Source organism: Trichoplax adhaerens, genomic scaffold, assembly GCF_000150275.1.
Source record: "Trichoplax adhaerens TRIADscaffold_5 genomic scaffold, whole genome shotgun sequence".
Classification (NCBI taxonomy): Eukaryota; Metazoa; Placozoa; class Uniplacotomia; order Trichoplacea; family Trichoplacidae; genus Trichoplax; species Trichoplax adhaerens.
The window spans coordinates 2,702,543-2,725,306 of record NW_002060947.1 but is presented as its reverse complement, the minus strand read 5'-3'; the positions used below and the strand labels follow the sequence as shown (position 1 = coordinate 2,725,306).

Below are 22,764 nucleotides of genomic sequence, written 5' to 3'. Positions count from 1 at the left end.
TACACAAGAAGTGAAAGTTGTCTCAGCTCAATTAATAGGGTGGTTCAAATTATAAATAATTCAACAAATTTTTAATTTTCTATAGTACGAATAAATCGTCCGTATTAAGATCATATAAGTCCAATGATATTGATTATTAGCAACCCTATGCATAATGTAAAGAAGACAGTCTATTAGTATCTAGTTCTATCAATAGAGAAATAAACAATAGTATTATTTATTCGTCACATCATGATAAATTAATCGATCTAGAATATGATTAATTGCTATTTAATACACTATTGTAATACATTAAGTTTGAAAGCATAAAATTTAAAATACACGTAAATCATTAGTTAACACACGACAATAATTATGCGATTTTTATTTGCCACAAAGTTGTAGGAAATGCTATATATGCCGATATACCTAGAGTATAAGAAGGAGACTCTTCAACTCTTTCATTACTTTTTTACATACCAGTCATGGGAAAGAATGTTCATAAGATGGGTGATGCTCAATTAAACAATAGAAAACAGTTGCCTTCCGTTTATTAATGACGTGGTACTGGTAATTGTCAGGTAATTAATTGTTAGAATATCGGATAAGATGATAATCTAACTATTAAAACATCAATTTGCTGAAAGAATGCCATTATTAAATTTTTAAATCAATTGTTAATGATAAGACAATAAAGAGGGATAGATTTAATTGTCGTCAACAAATAATCAAAAAGAAATTAACAACAAGACAATTGAGAATATAATTATTTTGTCAACAATAAAATTAACATTCCACTAATATACAGGTGCTTGATATTGCTCTGGATTCTCATGTATCAAGTATTGCAGTAAACTATTTAAACCTGATTATTTTGGTCCACTCTTCTGCTAAGCAAATTAAATTGCAGTATTTGTTACTACAAGTAATAGTATTATAACGTTCATATCTGAGCTGATCTAGATCCTAATCTTTTTTCATCCGGTATCATTTATTAAACTGCTTACGAAATAATTGCGAATGGATTTATCCAAAATTAAAACTGGTGTGTGGACGTCGACGTCCATCCCGCATAACTTAAAATTTGGCCCATATAAGGACGAATTAAAGTTTTTCGAGAAAGCTAGTGATAACAGAGAAACTGCTTTCATGTTAGAGGTACGTTTAAGGTTCATTCCGCTTATTAGTAGTGATCGTTTCTCAGTATGTAACATAGTGACCTTTAGAATTTAATAATTCATTTTTATTCTCCATTATTAACTGCATTATTAATATCATGAAGGATGCTAACGATATTTTAAATATATGCGATAAAGACGGCAGTAAGGAATTGGATTATGCTAGCAAAATGTTAAATATTTACAAATCAAAATAACTATCCATATTAAGGCGGATTTAGGAATATAAACTTACAAAATTAGTAAATCGTGTGGTATTTAATTTCTTGGTATTACAACAAATCAATACTGATGATTTACTTTATCCTGGTTTAATCGTCCCAGAAACATATTTATGATTTTGTATCGTGTAAATTTATGTAACCAAAAATATGTAATCTACTAAGTTTTTGTGAGTACATGTAGTATGAAGGTGTACAGTACACACATCATGTTATAGTATTTCATCACTATCTATTACTGATGCGGTGATAGAAAGGATCTACTAGTAATTATGATAAATTTGTTAGAGCCATAAACCTTTTACTTACTTAAAAATATAGGTACAGATTAAAAACGGTAATATAATCTGCACGAGTAATATTGTGAACGGGTTAGAATGGGTGGCGTGCATGAGCTGCGCAAGAAACAAAGACGAACAAAATATCGAAGTACAATTTAATGGACACACTAAAGAAATTCACTTTAAAACTACAAGAGATATTACTCGCCACGAAGAATTACTAGTTTGGTTTAGCCAAGAAATGGAAAAGAAATGGGATATCCCTCAACCAAAAAAAGAGAATATAATTGGTAAATCATAATATAGTTATTATCTATTAAGCGCATTTGACAGGGAATATAATTTAACTGAGTTTAAGAGTTAATTTCGGCGACTGAAAGCATATGAAATCTAGATTTTAATTCAAGAATTTATTTATTTATCCATTTGCTTCTGGAAATTTTTTCTATTTAGGCCCTAATTATTTCTGGTGCACATTATGTCACGCTACCTATCGATATCTACATCCGTTTATAGCGCACCTAATGTGCAAATGCCCTGTTCTTTACTCTAAGTCGCCTCCAGAAAATGCTAAGGAACTAAAGACCCGTGGCTCTGACAGTACTCAATCACCAATGTTTATGATACCATCTAGGATACCTGTTCAGTCAGCGTCTTCTGGACATCTGCATTCAGCGGCTGATAGGATAACCAATTATCCTGGCGAATTTGATATTCCAGGATATAAGGCATTTCAACATTCATCGTTGTGGAATAATCGTGTATTACCTTGCTATCCATACAACGAAAATAATTTTATGCGCACTAAATCAGCTAATCCTTCTAGTAATGCATGCGCTACCGCAACTTGGTTAAATTTTATAAAGACACAGTGTAATCCGTTAGTTTCAATAGCACCTTCATATCTAGTTAAAGGTCATGTTGCGCCAGTAAATCCCTGTTTACGACCTGCCAATTTCCCTCATTGTACTTTAGAACGCAGTCCACCGACTAGCAATCTTCACTTAATGAATAACTCTTATATTAATAATAAAAGTATTGACTTAGAAGAGATGAGATCTGTACCTTATTATCAAATGAATTCTGCTTCTTCAAATGCGTCTTCTGCAGTTTCACTTCTTCAAAGAAACATCGTTGACCATTCAAAGAAAACAACGAAGTCAGCCATAACGTCTCATTCCGCAACATTTCCTCCAACATCGAGCAGAGATAATATGTTTCTGACGGCTGCAATCAATCAAGACAACTATCCATCATCAAGCAACAAGAATAACACGCGGCAAACCGCGATGTCGACCAGTAAAACTTATAAAACCCATACTAACAATGCGACTCGTCACCGGTGTCCTTACTGTGGGAGAACATACTGTCGAAAATATGTTTTAAAGATCCATATGAGAATTCACACTGGTGAAAAACCACTATCTTGTAATATATGCAACAAGTCATTTAGCGATCCTAGTAACTTAAAAAAGCACTTAGCATCACATACAAGAGACAAAATTCCACTTAAATGTGAGCATTGTGGGAAAGACAGTTTTGACAGATTATGTGATCTTGTACGTCACATAAAATCAAAGCATCGATTATTTAAAAAAGACTAACTCATGGTCTCAACGAAAAACGATTTAAAATTTGAATTACTCATCCATAACGCATAATGTATTAGATATACTTGAAGATTGCAATCCTCAAACACTGCATTTATCCTCGCTTTCAGCGTTTAAATAATTACTGATTTGGCTTCTAAGCCATTATTTATCAACATTGTTTTAATTTAGAGTATTTACCGCTATTAGGATTTTGAGTGACTATCGCACTTGCTATATGGACTTAAATAGGTACTTAAATGCTTAATTTCTTACGTGATAATCTTTTGACAGTTCTAGATGAATATTACCAAGATCAATTATATTGAATAATATTCATTTTATCAATTTCCATGATGCCCGATAATAATAGGTGATAAGATGATGAGATGGGTATTTTTAAGATTAAATGTCTAAGCTGAAGAGTTTCATATGGCAATGCTACTCCATAATTCATATCCATTTCTTTTATCTTCGTCTAAAGTTGAAGGATTTCGTACCGATATATACAGTAGTAACCTTCATGATTGTACAGTATAACGAACGGAATATTTTCTTGTATATCATAATTTACAGTTATATGCATTAAGTAAATATAATATATAAAATTCCCTATATAAAATGCCATTGAACTAAATTGTGTTCGTATATACTTTATGCGGATTGTCGTTACATTGCTGATTTTTTCGTGAATTTTACTGAATGCAGGCATTATTTGGTTATTCATGTAAGACTTTATGCAATGCGTCCTGTTATTGAGAGATTAAAGAAATATGTTATTACATCTTCAAGTTATAGCAACTGTATCGTTCTTTGATCAAAATCAGTTGAGTGTGCCGTTGTGTTTCCACTCTTAGTCGTTAACGTTAGCACGAAGGACTTTGATACACTCCTCCTAGTAAGCTTTCTGAAAGTCTCGTTTATTTAGGATTTACTGCATTTAAATAGTACTGTATAGCGGTAATAATGTATTATACCCTTATCTTAGTAATTCATTACCTTTATCTTATGCTAACACAATGTGCAGTACAACAGGTTACTGTATTCTTACGTACATAACACGTACCACTATTGATTCTTACCACAAAGAAATTATACTAGAGAAAATGTGGTATTGCGTCTCAATCTATAATTTGAAACTACTGATTAAGAATACTACATTATAAAATCAATGGAGTGTTCCTGATTAGTAAGCTGATCACAATTTTTAGTTGTTATTGAAGTATAACGGTCTACTAAAAGTCCATATAGATTTCGTTGACGCCTTGTCGGCATCATAGTTCTTAACACGTTTTCATCATTTCTACACTCGTATATTATAACTATTTATAGTTAGTGCAGTACGCGTATTATACTTTAGACGTTGGTAAAAACAGCAGGCTCTAATTTTGACATGTAATTTACTAATCGTAAAATTAAGCGTATTAAAGTTAATAATTACAATTATTACGTAACCCTTTGTTTTCTTAACTGTTTTGCATTCATTCCGAAACAGTATATTATATTAGCGAGCTATCATGTTGCAATAAATCCTTGTTTACTTTGCATTCCTTAAGATTTTTATTACAAATTTCTGTTCCTGAAGTAGTCCCTGACCAGGTCTAGTCCCTGTACACTGTACAGTACAGTACAAAAAATAATGTCACCCCTTTCGGGTTAGTACCTGTGATCATCATTAGTGGTAGTTCTAATATTAGTCAACACTTTGGGTGTTGGGGGTACTGTATGGGTTCGGCAGTGCAGCTGATTTAAAATGGTCAGTCTATGTACTAAGCACACCATGACATCAGTGAAGATTTAAATTCCTAATATGAGCCTAATAATAATAATTTTGGCTAAAGTAGGGAGTTGTTAGGAGTTCCTGACTAATTCATTGCTCCATACATACCGTACAGTGCAGTGCAGTAATAATATATAATATAATCAACACCACAGTACAGTACTTATAATCTTAACGGAGCGGCATTATCAATCTTTGGTTACATGTTCAGACGGACAGACAACTAGCCTAATTTGGTTAACAAATTGTATCAAACACTTCGTTATGACAATACTTTAGTATGCAGACAGTCGATTATGACTTTACTGATTTTTTCTAAATTAAGTAATAAAATTACATTGTAATCCATTGCCTGTTACTAAGCTTTGCCTGGAAGCAGTAACTTTAGATCAGAAATGCTATTTCAAATTAATACGAGTGATTTATTAGAAAGTAGAGCCGGAAGATCCGTACTGAGTAATTATTTTTCGACATTTGAGGAGGGTGTCCAGTCCACTGTCCAGGTATTTATCGCAGTTATTATTTAGGTAAAAACGTACAGTGCAGACAATGTGTAGTACTGTAACTGTACAGTGCAGTCTGTACTGTACTGTACAGTACTGTACTATACTGTACTGTACACTGTACCGTACAGTACCGTGTTCTTCTATGACAAGTACTGTATTGTACAGTACTGCACATTTTGCTCCAGCAATCGTTTACGATGGTACAGTACAGTAACAAGTGACCCAGTCGCGGGCTATTGACATATTACTAGTACAGTAGATAATAACGCTCGAAAAACATAAAGAAATCAAAAAATCGGAGATGGATCTCACGGATGACGCAGATGATCAGGTTATGATCTAATGTGATAAATTTGCTTTATTGTTCCTGATATATATATATATATATATACACTCAAAATGGAAGAATTTAACGGTAATTTCTTCCCTTTAGGGCAAGAAAGCATCGAAATCTGATACGGTAAAATGTAAACATAGAAAGTTCGATGACTTCACTCTCTAGCGTTCAGCACAATTTTCTCTACACTTCTCTGAAACTGCTGCATTCGTCTTCGTCAAAATTCGTTAAATCTAGATTCTAATCAATGGGTTATAATTATCTTTGAAGGATACAGTTGGTAGTCTCTAGTAACACATTAAATGTCTAAGCTTGCGAAATGAAAATTGAGTAGTATGAAACGATACTTATTGAATAGTATTATGCAGTTGTTTGGTATTAAGATTTTCTGGCAGCATGTCGGTAGCGTTTATTGCTTGGCGTTGTAAATACGACCTTTTTGATTTAGATAAGAAAAATCGCTTAAAACATGCCATCGCAACGGCAAATAGCTATTCTTTATTTAATATGATATTCATTACAGCATTTAGAATCTACAGAAAGTGGAAGTAAACGGAAAAGACTGTTTAATAAAGAACGTAAGTAAAGAGCGGTGAAGTATGTCTACAAGAATTAGCTAATACATTCACTATGAAATCTAGTCTGTACAAAACATCAGAAAAAGACTTAGTAATTCATGTTAAAGAGAAATCGAATTAAAATCTACACTGTATAATGTTTACTTCTCTCGAATTACTTGTCTGCTCAAGCTGATTTTACTATATACTTTTATTGCTTGGCTAATCAAACGCTAACAAGGCAATAGCATTTAAAGCCCTTTAAGAACTTACTGTAAATACTTTGGAATCCTTTACTTGTTAAGTACTTACAGAGTCAAAGAGAATGCAATTTATAATTGTATGTATAATATCTAAAGTTAGGTGCATGATGTATGGCTTTGGGGATGAAGCTACTGCGTATACGGAATCAGTGGATATGTTGGAAGAGATGGTGATAGAATTCATATCGGACACGGTTTGAAAGCACATGATATTTATCTCTACGTATGGAGATACTGTAGAATTAGTGTCTCCCCTAGTGTCTAATATAATGAATGATTACGCTTATATTGATTCGCTATTTAGATCATATTAAATATTTTAAAATAGACATTGAAGGCCTTAAACGTTGGAAAGAAAGGAAAGATTCACGTCGAAGACATTATATACGTTATTCGTAATGATCCGAAAAAATATGCTCGAGTTAAGGTAACTTAAATTTGTAAAATACAATATATGTTAACATATTTGTGTATTCCCCCAATTATGCTATACTTAAAATTTGTAAACAACAGCTTTAAATACATGCCCTAAATTAAATAAATTACTTTGTCGTATTTCCTCCACATTCAGGATTTATTGACCTTAAATGAGGAGCTCAAGAAGGCAAGAAAAGCTTTCGATGATCGCCAAATGCTATCTATAGATCAATAACTATAGAAAAATTCATGCCCTTTTATCCGGGTTGACGCTATTGAACTCGCTACGTTATTATCGAATAATCTCAGTCTGGCATATTGCTAGATTTATTGGCAAATAGCTTAATCTTTCATAATTGGATTAGATATTGACGAGCTAAATGTAATGTTCCTCTAGTGCCCAACTTTAAATTGCTAGCATTATTCTCTATAATAAGTCTTGATACTCATGGTATAATGCAGAACTCCTTTGTAGATTACTTAGTATCCGTGAGAAATCAATCACGGCTACTTGAGTGTTACTCATAGAATTATCATTTTTCGTACTATTTTACCTACTGTAAATTTCTAAAAAGAGAATATACAATTTAATCTGGTATTGTCTTCGTTCATTACTAATATTTGAAGTACATTGATTTACAAAACGAATAGATTATTCAGCTGATGTTTTATTGAATTACATTCTATTTCTATAAATATACAATTCTTGAAAAATACTGTATATCATCTATCGTAAGATACCTTCCTGTAATAATTATAATACAAATCACAATTTGAAGAATACATGTGTAACAGTAGGGAGGATAATTTTAGTTATCGAATTATTATACACGGAGGCAATACGATACTTGAGATTGTCGCTTACTACAAGAATAATTTGTAATAACGATTGCTAATATTCAGTATTTTATATGTAAGAAATTTATATACCTATACTTCACAAATGATGGAAACTTGGTGCTAGTCGTTTAAGCTCTCAGTTTTTACATATCCAACTCAGAAATCTTTGCGATTATAACAAACAGCTATAGTTGCAAGCTGTTGTGCTCTAATTCTGATCTTCTTTCAATAAATTGGTTCAATCTCTGCATAAATAGGCTATCGTAGAATTTTGTTTTATTGGGTTAATGTATAAATTAGATGTATATGCAAAACATTTATTGAAGCTATTAAGCTTACCGCTTATTATCTGCTGTAAATCCTGATTTACCAAGTGCTATGTTTATATATGTCTGATGCTCCTGCCATTATAATTAATGGTAAACTATGATTAATTATCAGCGACATCGTGAATTTAATAAACGATTATTGTCCATGTACCTGACAATACATTTGTATTCGTAAAATTGTAATTTAACGAAGTATGTTAGCTTAACTTCTAGAGGTATTTTCGTTAAGATTACAATATTAAAAGAGCTATTGCAGTGCAAAATCGAATGCTAAGCTCGCAAATGTTCACCTTAATTCTTGTTTCTACCATTTCAACTTGTTTCATCACTTTCTGAATTTGAATCTGATATGAATCGGTATGATTAACATCGAAGTAATGATTTATGATACTAATGATTATTTCGTTGATTTACTTAACACCCTATCTTGATTTCTACATCAGGTATCTTAGGTTAGGTTCATTAATATCAGAAAATTTACCTCGGTTTCTTTAATGCATTGGTCCAACCTTTGGCACACTGTTGCCGGGACAAGAGTTTTTTTCTGATGCTCTTTCATTTTTTGAATTATTCTTCTTTTATTATAAATCTGAATACATTTTAGATAATAAGGAGCGTTCAAAGTTCAAATTTTGATACAGCATTGTATTACAATAACATGAATTCGTTGCATATAACTATTGGAAGACTAACCATTACGTGAAGTTCATCTATCACTTTATCTACTTCTTTTGGTTTCTCTTCAACATGTATCACAAGTCTTTTAGGCGTAGCTATTATAGAAATCACGAAAATTTAGCTTTGATAAATTACATAAAATTGTTTTATCCACTCCGCTACAGTAAATTTTAGAAATATATGCGTTCTATTGAGACCTGCAATTTCATCTATAGCATTTTGTGTAAGCTGTTCCTCCTTTCTTAATTTTTCTCTTAGCCTGATTCAAATAGGATTTTTATAGTAACAATTAAAGAGCATATAGAATACTATAGAGAATGGGGGTAATTATAGCATATTATAATAATTGATGAAACTGGACTAACGTACTTATTTTCTGCTGTATTACTTTAACCTTATGGTCTGGAATAAAACATACAAAAATTACCTAACATTCTCCTTTAGGTGAACATTTATTTGTTCTTCTAAGATATCAACTGAAAGCATCCCTCTTTTCAATTCTGGAATATATTTGGCAGTATTTTTATCTGATAGTTGCTGTACACCATATCTTACAGATTCAAGTATAAGTGGTTGTCTTCGAAATAAGTAATTTAAATAATTATCATATTCAGCCTAAAAGTAAGATATTTCGTTGATTTAGGATGAATAGAAGCTATATGTGTAATTCTTTTATACATCTTTCATGATTCAAGATTGTTATTCATATTCAAGTGACTGACCTTGATTAACTTCAATATTCCTTTATAAAGCTTCGATAAAGTAATAATTTTATTAAAAGAGTTACTAAATTTATTAAGGGTTTCCATATAATCATTGCTTGCCTCGGCAATCTGAAGTTCCTGTAATATTACCAGTAATAAGTTTAAACGAAATTAATAGTAACTATCGGTATAAAATTTTCACACATTTACGGATCACTTATTTCTTACATTTTGCAATTTATGTTCTATATCTTCTACCCGTCTATCTCGAAACATTCCTCTGTCTTGAATACTCTGACACTTGACTACTGCTCGATCTAATTCTCGAAGATGTTTATATTGCTCTTTACGTTTTGCATGAAGTGTATAAGTATTGATAAATTTGTTCTCGAAGATGGCATCTTCGTCATTATTTTCATCATTAGCGGTGGAGCTCAAGTTGTTTTTGACTACTACCGGAAGCATGACATCGGGAAATCCAACTTCTTCTATCAATACGGGCCCAACTAAAAAGATATTAATCATTAAATTGTTATAATACAGTGAAAATTCTACTGCGAAAAATATTGTCGATAATAATTTTATGACATTAGGATTACTGTACATAACTATCTGAAACAATCTATTTCATGTAGATTTATTAAGCCGTGCTGCGCTGTACATGAAACGTAAAATATATCAGTTTTATTTATCACTACCTGTACGCTGTTTGTAATCCAAATCTAAGACATAATTTCGGTCCTTCTTTACTGTCTTAGCTTCAGTGACAGATTTGACTGGATTCTCTGTAAGTGAATAACCACTTATCGGAAGATTACCAGCAGGACCAACGGAATAATCCACTAATGCATCTATCATTTTTCTTCTAATTGGTTTATTAACCGGTATATGAACTCGCTTGCTTGGAGTAACGAAAATTACCGGCTTCTTTAAAGACGATTCCCATGACTTGTGATAGAGCTCATCCTTCGCTTTCCACAACTTATTATGATTTAAATGCCCCGAGCAATAATCATTAATATCCTTTCGATGAACATCTTGTACTCGATGTAACAAATCTCCGAGACTATTAGGAGCTTTTTTAGTTGTCATTGCCTAATTTTAAAGTCTTGTCCTAATAGCAATGATAAGTTAATCTTATTTGATAATGATAAGCCATAGGCAATATTGTTTGATACTTGCTAAACCTTCAATGCCTCCGGTAAAAATAAATAACACTATTTTTGATAATTAGAAACTTTCTATCCTACGATCGCAGTGGTAAAATAATCTCAGCATACCTGATGATTTTATTATTTACTGGTACAGCGACTGATATTACTGTACTGTACACTGTACAGTACTGTACGAGTGTACCGTACTGTACGTTGTACAGCACTGTATGCAGACAATTTGATATGAGGTTGGCATAGAAACGGATATACAGTATTATTATGCTTGGTATTGAGAGGGACTAAAGTACTCGAAAAAGAGGTTGGTAAGTTCACAAATTATTAGTACTGTACTTTGGTGTACAGTACTATACTGGTATTGTAGTCAGCAAACTGCGGTACCTTTCAAAATAGTGATTGAGGTGTTTAAACCGTGTTTTCTTTTTTTTAATTATTCAATCTGTAGTTTTATAATTTCTGCGTACAAATGTAGACTTTGATTGTACGGTTATTGCACTGTACAGTACATATTTACGGTGACCATAGAGGTGAAAAAAAGTTCTTTTTTACCTCTTTGATGATAACAGAGAAGTAATGCCGAATACTGGTATAAACGCATTTTCGTGCATTTCTAGACTGGTTTTACAGCGGTGTATCTCACCATACTATTAATAAGCCGAGATATTGCGGTTAATGTCATACTTCGGCAGCATATCATTCCTTCATCTGTCATTCTACAGAACTGCATTTGAATGTCAGAGAACATACCCAGTCAAAATTTGGTAGCGGTGTGAACGAGAAGTCACTGAGATACTAATAGAATTATAACAGTTAGATCTTTTTCAACGCTAGAAGTGCATAGATAGTACTGTACACTTTATACCAGTATTATCCTGGTTTTTAGTTTGAAAGAATCTCGAACTAACGAAGTGCCGATTTCGGCGTTTAGCAGCTCTCATCCAGATGCTATGTACAGTGTACTATCGGGTAGAGGTAACACCTATTCTTCCAATTTGGTTGTTCAGTCCGTTTACCACAAGTTTAACCATGGAAGTAGGCCTTTCTTTCTTACCTCCACGCATTTACATGCTCGTACTGTAGTAGTCGTCATCACATCCTGCAATTTTAACATCAAATACAATCATGAATGACAATTTAAATAATCTTCAAATGATACAGACTTCATTCCTATCATCACATCCACTAAGTATGTGTACCCATGCCTATTCGTACACTTTTTCTGTCATGTAAATAAGCATTTAGCAAATGAATAAATCGAAGAAAAAGCGCACCTTGAGTCTACCACTAAAGTGAGGAAAGGATTTATAACGTATTATTTAGCGTATATTAATTTAGGTTTCAAGATTATACCATCGAACATTTAAATTAGTCTGCTGATTTATCTTTGACTGTTTACAAGAAATCAAGTTGTCGGCTAATTTAAAAGAATTTTATGCGATAATAAGCATAATAAATAACCATGACAACTTGATTCAAGTAAATGCAATGTTAATTACGCAATGATGCCTTCTTTGTTTGATAGAGTGTATATGATTATTGAGTAGTAAGACTCCTATTTTGCGAAATACAAGTAAATGTTTTTGACTCGTTATTTAATGATCTATAATCGGTCTAACTTCGATCTTTACTGGTACTGTCCATAAGCGATCTACACCTTTAAGTAGCTCCTTCTGGCGCTTGTGGCGTAGTCGGTGTATTATTTTGAAGTCAATGTAAAAAGCATCACTTTCAGCAAATTTTTGAATGAATTCATTATGGACGATGTATAGCTTCATGCATGACATTGGTTAGTAACCGTATTAGTCATATCACATTGCATACTGTATACACTACCAGACATTATCTAAATTTTTCAATTATGGCAAAGGCTCTCCCTTCGTTCAATACAGTTTCTCCATATAGTAATTATTGGTTAATTATTACGCAATTATTATGGTTAAATTACCTATTTAACTGACCATGTATATTTGCTATTGTAGTAATAATATCGCTGTACAGCACTACACTCTGACCTTCGATACAAACTTTATTGCCTGAATAAGACTGACGACGGTCTATGATTCACTGTATGACGCTTAAAGTGTTTCGATGACGTAGTCAAATTAGCATCTACTGACTAATAGCTACCCGAAGCATATTCCCGACCCATTATTCTTATTCTTTATCGTATAATTTATATAGTCAGTACGATTAATAACAGAGACAGATACAATCACTTAGTAGGTTACAATCACAAGCGAAGGAAAAAATAAAAATTTTATAAGCACCCAGTCTGCTGATCATTTGGTTGCTTCTGTCAAACTTCCTGAGTCAATGTTGTTAGCATACGGATGATTAACTACTGATATTGTCAATGAATATGCGTATTTGAACGATAAATATGTAACTTGAACATGCTAATTTGTCTGATTAATTGATATTAGCGTAAGCAAAAGGAGAGAAATACGACTGTATCAGTTGCAATAACTCAAGTTAAATAAAAAAAATCACGTATAATACCTTATCGGAATCAACATACATTAATTAAACTACTGAACATTGTGATAACAATGAAAGTGGGCTACAGATATTACAGTATAATACTTATTGCAATCAAATGTACAGTATAAAACATTGACAGTTCAAAGTAAGAATGATTATTTAACTGGTGTTTATACTAAGAGCTGTGACTTAAGCGGTGCATCATATTGTGCTCATTTGCTTCAAGTACATAGTGTTAATGAGATACTATTCGTGAATCAGCTTCGAGCAGCTTTGCTTTTAATAAATTGAGTAACATAACAAGAATGGTAGCATTAAGTACGATATATTATTTGAAATAAATTATTTAAATTTCTTTATATTTTCCTTGCTTCCTTGGCTAAATTTAAACTAGAAGCATACACTTATTTTAAATGTATATACGCGTATATTTAAAGCATTGCCTATTTTAAACAATACGCTATATATAGTCTATAACTTTAAGCATCGAACATAGTGATTTTTTACAGAATATTTATAATTCTATATTATTGTATTTTGTTCTCATGAAGTCGTTTTTACTTGAAGGACTGCTAAAAGTTGTCAATACATTCCGTGTAACACAAGTAGATAATGCTAGTAAATTGCTATGAAATGATGCATCGCTCGATGGGACACAGACGAACAATGGTATTGTCTGTACCATTGTGTAGTAAATACTGTGTACATGGGTCAGTTTTATAATTGTTCTTGAAGAATGATTTATTTTAATTGCGTACCGATAACTAACGCCGACAGAACAAATAAGACTTGCGCAATTTCCCAGCTATTGTTCTAATAATGTATTTCAAATTATATGGACGTCAGTTATTAGCACAACGGCGACCATTGGGGGCATGAAAGAAAGGAATACGTAAGTTCCTATACCATCAATCATGAAAAGTGTCTCGGAGAAAATAAATTATACAGTATTGTCAGTGTAAAATATACTGTTGTAAACATAATCGTACCGATCATCATGGCGTTCTTATGCCCGATTAGACTTTCTAAAAGTAAAAAAGGTAAGTTTTGAAATCTATAGGACTCGATTCTATAACTTAGTTAGATGATCTACTATATCAATTCCATAGCTATGATAATCAAGGTAACTATGATAATCGTGATCTTTGACATCTAGCGTGAAATCTGCTTGATAAGAATAAGTTGCCTACCGTTATAGCAATCAATTTATTGTTATCGACATGATTTCACTAGTTGTCAATATTATATATAAAAGAATGGTATGCCTTTTCGATTGATTTACTACAGTACTGATGCTAAAAATCACGGTCTCAATCCTATCTAAATCATATTTAATTACAAATAACTGATTTCAGTTTTCTATACATAACACATGCCTTAAAGCCTACTTAAATAAATTAACATGAAAAAAAGGGAGGAGATGATTTAATTTCGGAGTAATGTAACAGCACTAACATTAAGAATTTCATGATGCCAAATATTATTAACAAAGGAGAACAAGACAAAATTCAGTACTCTATCTATTTTACTTCATAATGATACGGATCTAAGATCCATCCTCTTGAATTTATTGCTGTTTTATGTTAGTGTTTTATTAACGCGGTCAAGTTTATGTGAAAGCAATTTCGCTTACATCAAAATTATCATAACTAATGATTACAATCACTTAATTGTTTAATTTTAGCCTACAAAGAGTGTAAAACTTTTTATAATCTAAGGATTCATCCTTTATATTTGATTATTTAATATTATGCTGACTTAGTTCTAGGTACCAAGAATTTCTCTAGGTTCAAAGATGGTTTAACTGTAGCAAGTTAAATCATGTTGTTACTGCATCAAAACAAGTACATAAAAACGTCTATGCGACTAGTGATAGTGCTACTAATAATGGCTGTTATAATACCCGTTAATAGTTCTACATGTATAGTATGATTCTCCTCAACAAGAAACTTGAACTATTTTCTGTAATTATCGTGATTGCATCTTTGTTTTAAAATGGTCTATTGTTTCTCGGTTTACTTTCCATCAACTATTCATAACTTAAAAGATAAAGTACAAAAAATATTTCAAATCGATCAATTAAGAGTTCTTCTTATCCTAGCTAAGTAGAAACATAATAACAGTATTTATCGCTTGACAAACTAGCAAATGATCGATATACAGCGTACCATATAATTCAAATTTTGGCTCTCACTACCAGCTACAATTTCTTATTAATTGATATTCTAATTCTTATATAATCTGAAACAGTATTTTTGATCAAGAGTACAGCTTTAAGAGTAAATCTTTGCACCTTTTATGAGTCCATTCGAGGCTTACATTAGATTCAATTAGATTATTCAGGGAATGGCACTTACGCATAATATATGAAATTTCTGTAGGGAGAAACCAAAATGCATTTGCCTATATGCCAGCGAGAATTACTGGAAGTTCAAGTCTTGAAAGCCTACTTGCAATTGAAATAAGCCGCAGCGCAGCTAATGATGATAGCAAAGATTTTGCTAGGATGAAAATGGTGATACTACAAGACTTTCAGCCTTGCGTTGAAGACGAGCTAGAAGTTAAGCGAGGAGATATCGTGACACTTCTATATCGTGATAATGATTGGGTATATGTACAAGCTAGTCATGGGGGTGAAGGATTTGTACCCTATTCCTATTGCGCGTTAAAGCAATCTCCTAACATTGAAAAGCCACGAAAAGTACGTAAAATTTTCTGGATATGATATAAGTTAAATAAAATTGAATATTTAAAATTGTTTTTAATTGTTGTATATACAGTAGTTTGTTCGGTCATATCTACTCTAGTTTAAAGTTGAGTAAAATGCTGATTTATAAGTATTTAATCTATTTTAGTTAAATACCGTATCTATTGTTAGATTAACATTCAATATGCGATTACGCTATAAGAGTTAGTTCCATTATGATAGTTTCGATCTTGAAATAACATAGATAATTTTACAAATTGTTCCGCGCTCTTTTGCTATAGTACGGTACCATATTTGCTCATGTGAAGTAACCATGCTAATTTACTACAGTGTGCGCATACGAATCGTTATCAAAAGTCCATTATGCCCCTTGATTAAATCTTTCCAGATCTATCCACCTACGTTACCTCCTCTATTTGTAACTAAAAGATTGTTCCTACGAATAAAATATCACGCAGTCACTTATAGATTATGTTATTCTATGCTTGCAAGGTAACTGATCGTATAGGTAGCTCAAACATCGTCGCTTAGTATGCTGCAGCTAAATCTAACTCCCTTTGACTTTTATAATCCCAAACTATAGAATCAGGTAGTTTAAGTATAAATTTAAATCTAATGTCTCCTCATAGCTACATCAATTAGAGAAAAGTACAGTTTCCTATTGATTATTACTCACACTGTAAAGTATACCCCATACAGCGTATGGTATGCAATATTAAAAAATATTTCGATTTTTACTAACATATTTGTATAATATGTAACGCTGTACATATTCAGTGATCACTGTTAGTTTTATTGAATTATACTAAAAACACCGTTGCATACAGTATATACTAGTAAACGTATTAGAGTAGTTCATTAGGTTTTTATTTACTGAATTTAGTAATTTTTTTATTATTAGACTGACTATCCTGGTAAAAACTGTACATTTAGTATACTTGTCTGATATCGTAACTCAGTATTAATTAACAGGCCATTCGGTCGGTCGATTCTATTTCAATACCATGTGAAAGTATTTGCAACAAATTATTTGTTATAGAAATCTTACTCTCATTGCTCTTATTATAACTTGAACTAAAAAAATATGAAAATTTTTAGAGGAAATTCGTATTACGTAAAAATACAAATAGGATATTATCCAAATAACATCATGATATTAACCTCTCACAACCTGATGCAAAGAAATACAGTCGATGCTACAAAATGCTAGCGTTGCAATTCTTTTAACGAATATTTTAAGATATTTTAATAACCGTAATTATAATTACAGAAACAAGAAATGAAATCATCGTTTGGTCGTACATTTTCCTATTTAAAGTCTATCGATCGAGAATCACAAAATCGCCGTATTCAGCCTAGTGTTCCTGCCAATCAGTTAAATTTCAGATTAAACTTAAATCTACAAAAACCGTCGCCTGATCGTAGTAGACCGAATGTTACTAAGGAAGAAAGCAGTGAAGAATTAGATAAAGGTGTTGTTTTCAGGCCACAAAGTCCCAGGCAAAGATTTACTCACGCACTAAATCGAGCTAGTTACAACAGAATGCAACAATCAGATGTTGGAAACAACGGAATAAGATTGTCCAATCATACTGATGATCAATTCAATCATCAGCCAAATAGTACTTTACCATCAAATTCACAGCCTAATACATCTGCGACTCCTCATATTTATAACCAACAGTCTCAATCTAATTTCAATAACTACCCTATTGCAACAACAGGATCAGGATCAAGTAGTAATAGTAAAATTTCCAATCATTCCTACCAGGAATATGGTGAATCCAGCGATAATCTATCAATCGTTGGTAGTGCTCATCAACAGCAAGAATTACGAAATAAATCTTATAGTCTACCAGATGATGGCATTGTACCAGACATAAATAATAAGAATAATAATTATTATAAAAATTCAAACTCTAACAATGGAAGTCCTAAGTCACAAGGACTGATCCTAGTAACTGCAGATTTTCAAGCCGAAACTGACTGTGATATTTCCATTCAACAAGGAGAGTTGGTTAAGGTTCTTAATATCGATAATGATAACTGGGCTTGGATAGCGAAAGATAATAGGAAAGAAGGATTTGTTCCGTTGTCTAGCTTATCCATTGATGATGGTTAGTATTTAATAGCTGTTTTATAAAGAGAATGTCATTACGAATAGAACTAGTTCACAATACTCGCAGATGACTATCAACATTGATAGCTAATAAGATTAAGGTAAGAGTACGCTTATTCGATAAAAATACAGAAGCGTACTGCATATGATTAGCAAATAATGCTGCATATGCTCGCTATCACTTCCTCTCAGAATGGCTTAGTAAAATATATTCTTATTTTAATCATGCGGACAGGCATTAATACTAGAACTGTATTTATGTGAATGTATTTTTATATAACCACAGATTAATATGAATACATATCAATTGAGAAGTACTTATAAACCGCACTTTCCACCACTATAGACACTTGATTCATGTACTATCGACAAGGATATAAGATATTTGACTTTTGTAGTAGCATTTAACTTTTTGTCGTATTCTACATCTATCTCTAGAAACATTCAAGGCAATTTCGAATCAGGATGATTCGTCTATAAAAACAGATTTTGAAAATGAATCTATGTTCAGTACGGATTCAACAGTTATCAAGCAGCAAGGCACCCGTCTTGTAGTTCTCTTTGATTACCAAGCTAGGACCATCGATGACTTAGACGTTAGAAGAGGCGAAATTGTTTATGCTGAACTTGATGATCAAAATGATGAAAGTTGGATTTGGGCTTATGCACCAACCAGCAATAAGCAGGGCTTTATACCCCGCTCTTTCGCTAGACCACCTGTGACTTCTATTTAAATTCGTTGCCTTTATATTTTAGCGATATCCAATGAGCACGGACAATTGCAATGTATTAGTCGAACTGAACCTCTTTACAGTCCCAAAATTAACTTCATAAATTCTGATCTGTGGACTGCATAAAACTCTAAAAGATCAACCAATTCGATGCATTTGTTTGTATCCATAATGGTAATTGATAATATTATAATGTGTAGGATGAATTTACATTCTTTATAATGGTGAGGAATGCACGTAGCTTTTCGCCATAGCGGTGTACATTCAAGAGTTAGCATGTAATCGCGTGAAAAAGGATCATTTTTAATTTCGATTACAAACAAAGAACTAATTGAAAGCTAATAATAAATTATATTACGGTAAATAGAGCTCTTCAAAATTGGTAGCAAAAATTTGAATTAGCTAAACATAACCTTCAATTCTGAGATCAAATTTGATGAATCCTAGATTCAAAATTAATTTACCGTAGACGATGTGACAGTATACTTGTAGAACTGTAACGATGGTCTATGGAAGCTTAAATATAAAGCTTATAACGCGAGTTACAGGGAATCTGTTTGATCATTTATTTATTTCCTGTCATATTTATAGTACCTTTCATAAGTTTATCTTGTTTATTCTATTTTCTTTTATATTTCTAAATTACGTAACCCTCGTGTCTGTATATATGGTACTTCATATACAGTATCACTATTTTATCAGATATTGACATCTTACATCCCACTGTATTTTATAACATACGATGATAAGAATCTAATCACTTCGTCTATCTCTAAAATAATTTTTATAAATAAACAGTATATGATTATGATTGTCGCCTTCATACGTTACTATTTCGCGTAATTTTTTTAATTTCGGGTAAATTCGGATCAGTTTTAAGGGTCTCGCTACTTAAAATAATTTATCGCAACCTTTATTCTAAGGGTAAGGTACAAAATCAGAGAAAATGGAAAGGTAAACAATTGAAAGGAATTACGTTATCTTCAGGCTAATATTGAACATCCACATCATATTCCTAGTATTGTGTGAAAAAGAATATAATCTCCTAGTTGATTTGTAATTAATTAATCATATATTCATACAACTTTAGATCTTAAGTCAGACTAATAAAATATTACCTGAATCTCCACAATAGATTTTTAAAATTTTTACCATAATTTATTAGGCAGTACCGTAGGACTTTTTGATCAGCAATATACAGTATATTTACATTTAGTTGTTAATAGAATGATGACCTATGCAATTTTACTTATACTAATACCTATACGAGTATTTATGTTATACTGCAATACGGTCTAAAAGCATTCCATGATAACATACCGATAGTATACAGTCTGCCGACATGCAGTAAGTATCATAGTTTAGATTATATGCTCAAAATTTAAGAGAACTACCACGATGGCCTTTCTATAATAATCTATGAATAAAAGGATCGATTACAAATTAATTTAACGATAATCTACAGGATTAAAGTATAGGAAGGGAAACAACTTCTAGTTGCTCTTCAGTAACTGTCAAAAATTTATCTATTTCGGCTGGATCTGAAAGTACATGAGACGGAACCTACGACCGAAGCAGAAAGTAACAAATTAGCGATTTAAATGAAAGCTAGTACTGTAGAGGTACCCATAAATTACTCACGTTACCGTATATTAGTTATATGTAATATATCGTATTTATAGGTGAATTGGATACCTTTACTTGTTGTAAATTGCATTCCTTGGCTAAGAATTCTCGTAGCATATAATTAGTTTCCGCCTATTAATCATAAATAATTAATCAGTATGGTAGATATTTCCAATTCGAAGCTTAAGTCAAGTTATGTATTCGGGCATTTGCACTCTTCCATTTTTATATTTTGCTAAAAATTGCATTTAAGTTATAATTAGATATCATTAACACGACAGCCAAACCTGATGATATAATCTGGTGTCATAGACTCGCGCTAGAACATTATCCACTCGCAAAAAGAAGCGTAATAGGAAAAATACATAGCCTGGCATGACTCGCTAGAAGTTTTGGTGTAGGAAATGACAGTAGTTTCAAATCAAATCAATAAATAGAACAGTAAAGATAAGGCTAATATTGTACTATTCTGAGATTATACCACTTTCGCATTCATCCACGCACAGCCGTTATCTGCTAATTCATCTTCAAATAGCATTATGCTTTTATAATGATAAATTTTCTCTTTGGCTTTTAATTTTTCTATGTCAATTCGCTGAGTCGTAGAGGAAGCCTAAGAATTAATCATAATGCATTAATAGTCTATTCAGGTAGTGAACATCATGAATAAAAAGTTAACGCAACATCCAATCACAATGTGAAAATTATCGATGGGGTCGATCATCAAAGAAAATATCGCAAACCCTAACAATTGCTAAATTGTTTTAGCTACTTAATATACTTAATCGCATAATATAATCAGCCTTTACTTTTATTCCATCACCGAAGAGGGTTCCTTTATACTTTGAAGAGTAAGTCCAATCAAACCTTTTAACGGTTTCATTAACCGGATCTTCACTGGAAACTCTTAATAGAATATATTAAAATTCAAATTATCTTTTTTTTATTGCCATCATCGTTATTACAACTTTCCATAGACAATTTGAAAGCCGTACTACCGGTTACAATAGCTAAAATGACGAAATTTGCTCATAAGAGATTCTCATCATAGCAAGAGAATACTGTAAAACGAACCACTGATTGATTTGCTCACGTCAAATACAGATAAAGTTATCCAAATCCGATAAATAACCTGTTCTTTTGCCATTCTTCAGCGTAAGCAACTTTAATATGTTCCTTCTGATTATTAACTAATTTAAGAGCATCTGTCGGATTAAATTCAATTCCAAAACCGTTTCGATGCTCTAACCTGAGAGAATTATTGGCAAATAGCATTTCCGGAAGAGGAATGTCGATAGCGGCTAATATCCTATCGAAATTACAAACGAGTTACATATAATATATGCTGTACCAATGCCCATACGTATACGTACATATGAAATTAGTAAAAGGTATAAGTACTGTACAGTTGGTATACCCGAAGTATACCGAGCGCGGGGTCGACTAATAAATAAATACTAATGCTAATATCGGGGATTAGAGTTGCTGTGACTAATGCTAAAATGTCATCCAGATTTAAGGTTGATTGGTCTTAAGATTCGAAAATTGTGAATTTGACACTCATAGACTAATACAGTAGAAGAAGACCTAGTAATCTATCATACAATATAACAATTTAATCTTTTCGAGGCAACACCCGCGAGATATGAATGTGGGATAGTTACAAGTACAGTATCATACTGTACAGTACATTACTAAAAATACTAAAATTATGTCTACCTACTGCAGGCATGTAGGCCATGGACTACAAGGTCTTTTTTTTCTAGTGTCCATGCCTACGGTTAGTTGTTACTGTACAACATACGCGTATATTCTTGCTAACAAGCCACAATCTTCTAACTGAAGTTGCTAGCGAGAATTCGTGATGAATAACATAGGATGACGAAGCTCGGTAACAAGTTGAGAGATTATACCTTTACAATTAGTTTGATATTCATTCCTTACGTGCATAATTCACATTTTTTACTTTGATTTTGGCAAATATCAGGTTGACTACATGCCGATTTGAGTATACTTCCTTCTGTTGATATCAATTTCCAGGGACCTAACGTAAACTCATCCTTTCTTACGTTTATCTTTCTTTGCTCCATATACTTACTGTGGAACGCAATAAGAGCTACAGTAAATAAAGAGTGCAGAAAGCTCGCCTGTCAGTTTTATTAATTATAATTAATTATTATTATTACAGTATTTACCATACGATATACTGTAGGATCTAGAGACCCTGTACAGTACAGTACATTTTTGGGGACCTTTAACTATCGTGATT

General features: G+C 32.3%; 4 protein-coding genes across 4 annotated transcripts; 3 read left to right on the top strand and 1 right to left on the bottom strand.

The window, feature by feature from the left end:
• Positions 1-999: 999 nt before the first annotated feature.
• On the top strand, positions 1,000-3,263 carry TRIADDRAFT_56420 (uncharacterized protein; the record flags this gene model as incomplete). The annotated part of the gene is made up of 3 exons (XM_002112818.1): positions 1,000-1,137; positions 1,700-1,949; positions 2,113-3,263. The coding sequence occupies 3 exons, from the start codon at positions 1,000-1,002 to the stop codon at positions 3,261-3,263; spliced, it is 1,539 nt and encodes a 512-aa protein (XP_002112854.1).
• A 2,572-nt stretch (positions 3,264-5,835) lies between these two features.
• On the top strand, positions 5,836-7,343 carry TRIADDRAFT_56419 (uncharacterized protein; the record flags this gene model as incomplete). Its single annotated transcript, XM_002112817.1, has 6 exons — positions 5,836-5,865; positions 5,968-5,994; positions 6,395-6,449; positions 6,788-6,885; positions 7,020-7,118; positions 7,263-7,343. 6 exons carry the CDS (start codon positions 5,836-5,838, stop codon positions 7,341-7,343), a joined length of 390 nt encoding a protein of 129 aa, XP_002112853.1.
• A 6,966-nt stretch (positions 7,344-14,309) lies between these two features.
• On the top strand, positions 14,310-18,872 carry TRIADDRAFT_56417 (uncharacterized protein; the record flags this gene model as incomplete). Its single annotated transcript, XM_002112816.1, has 4 exons — positions 14,310-14,352; positions 15,694-16,013; positions 17,290-18,136; positions 18,577-18,872. The coding sequence occupies 4 exons, from the start codon at positions 14,310-14,312 to the stop codon at positions 18,870-18,872; spliced, it is 1,506 nt and encodes a 501-aa protein (XP_002112852.1).
• A 1,464-nt stretch (positions 18,873-20,336) lies between these two features.
• Positions 20,337-22,585, bottom strand: TRIADDRAFT_56416 (uncharacterized protein; the record flags this gene model as incomplete). Its single annotated transcript, XM_002112383.1, has 7 exons — positions 20,337-20,432; positions 20,565-20,627; positions 20,783-20,878; positions 20,977-21,108; positions 21,305-21,401; positions 21,628-21,804; positions 22,440-22,585. The coding sequence occupies 7 exons, from the start codon at positions 22,583-22,585 to the stop codon at positions 20,337-20,339; spliced, it is 807 nt and encodes a 268-aa protein (XP_002112419.1).
• Positions 22,586-22,764: the final 179 nt, after the last annotated feature.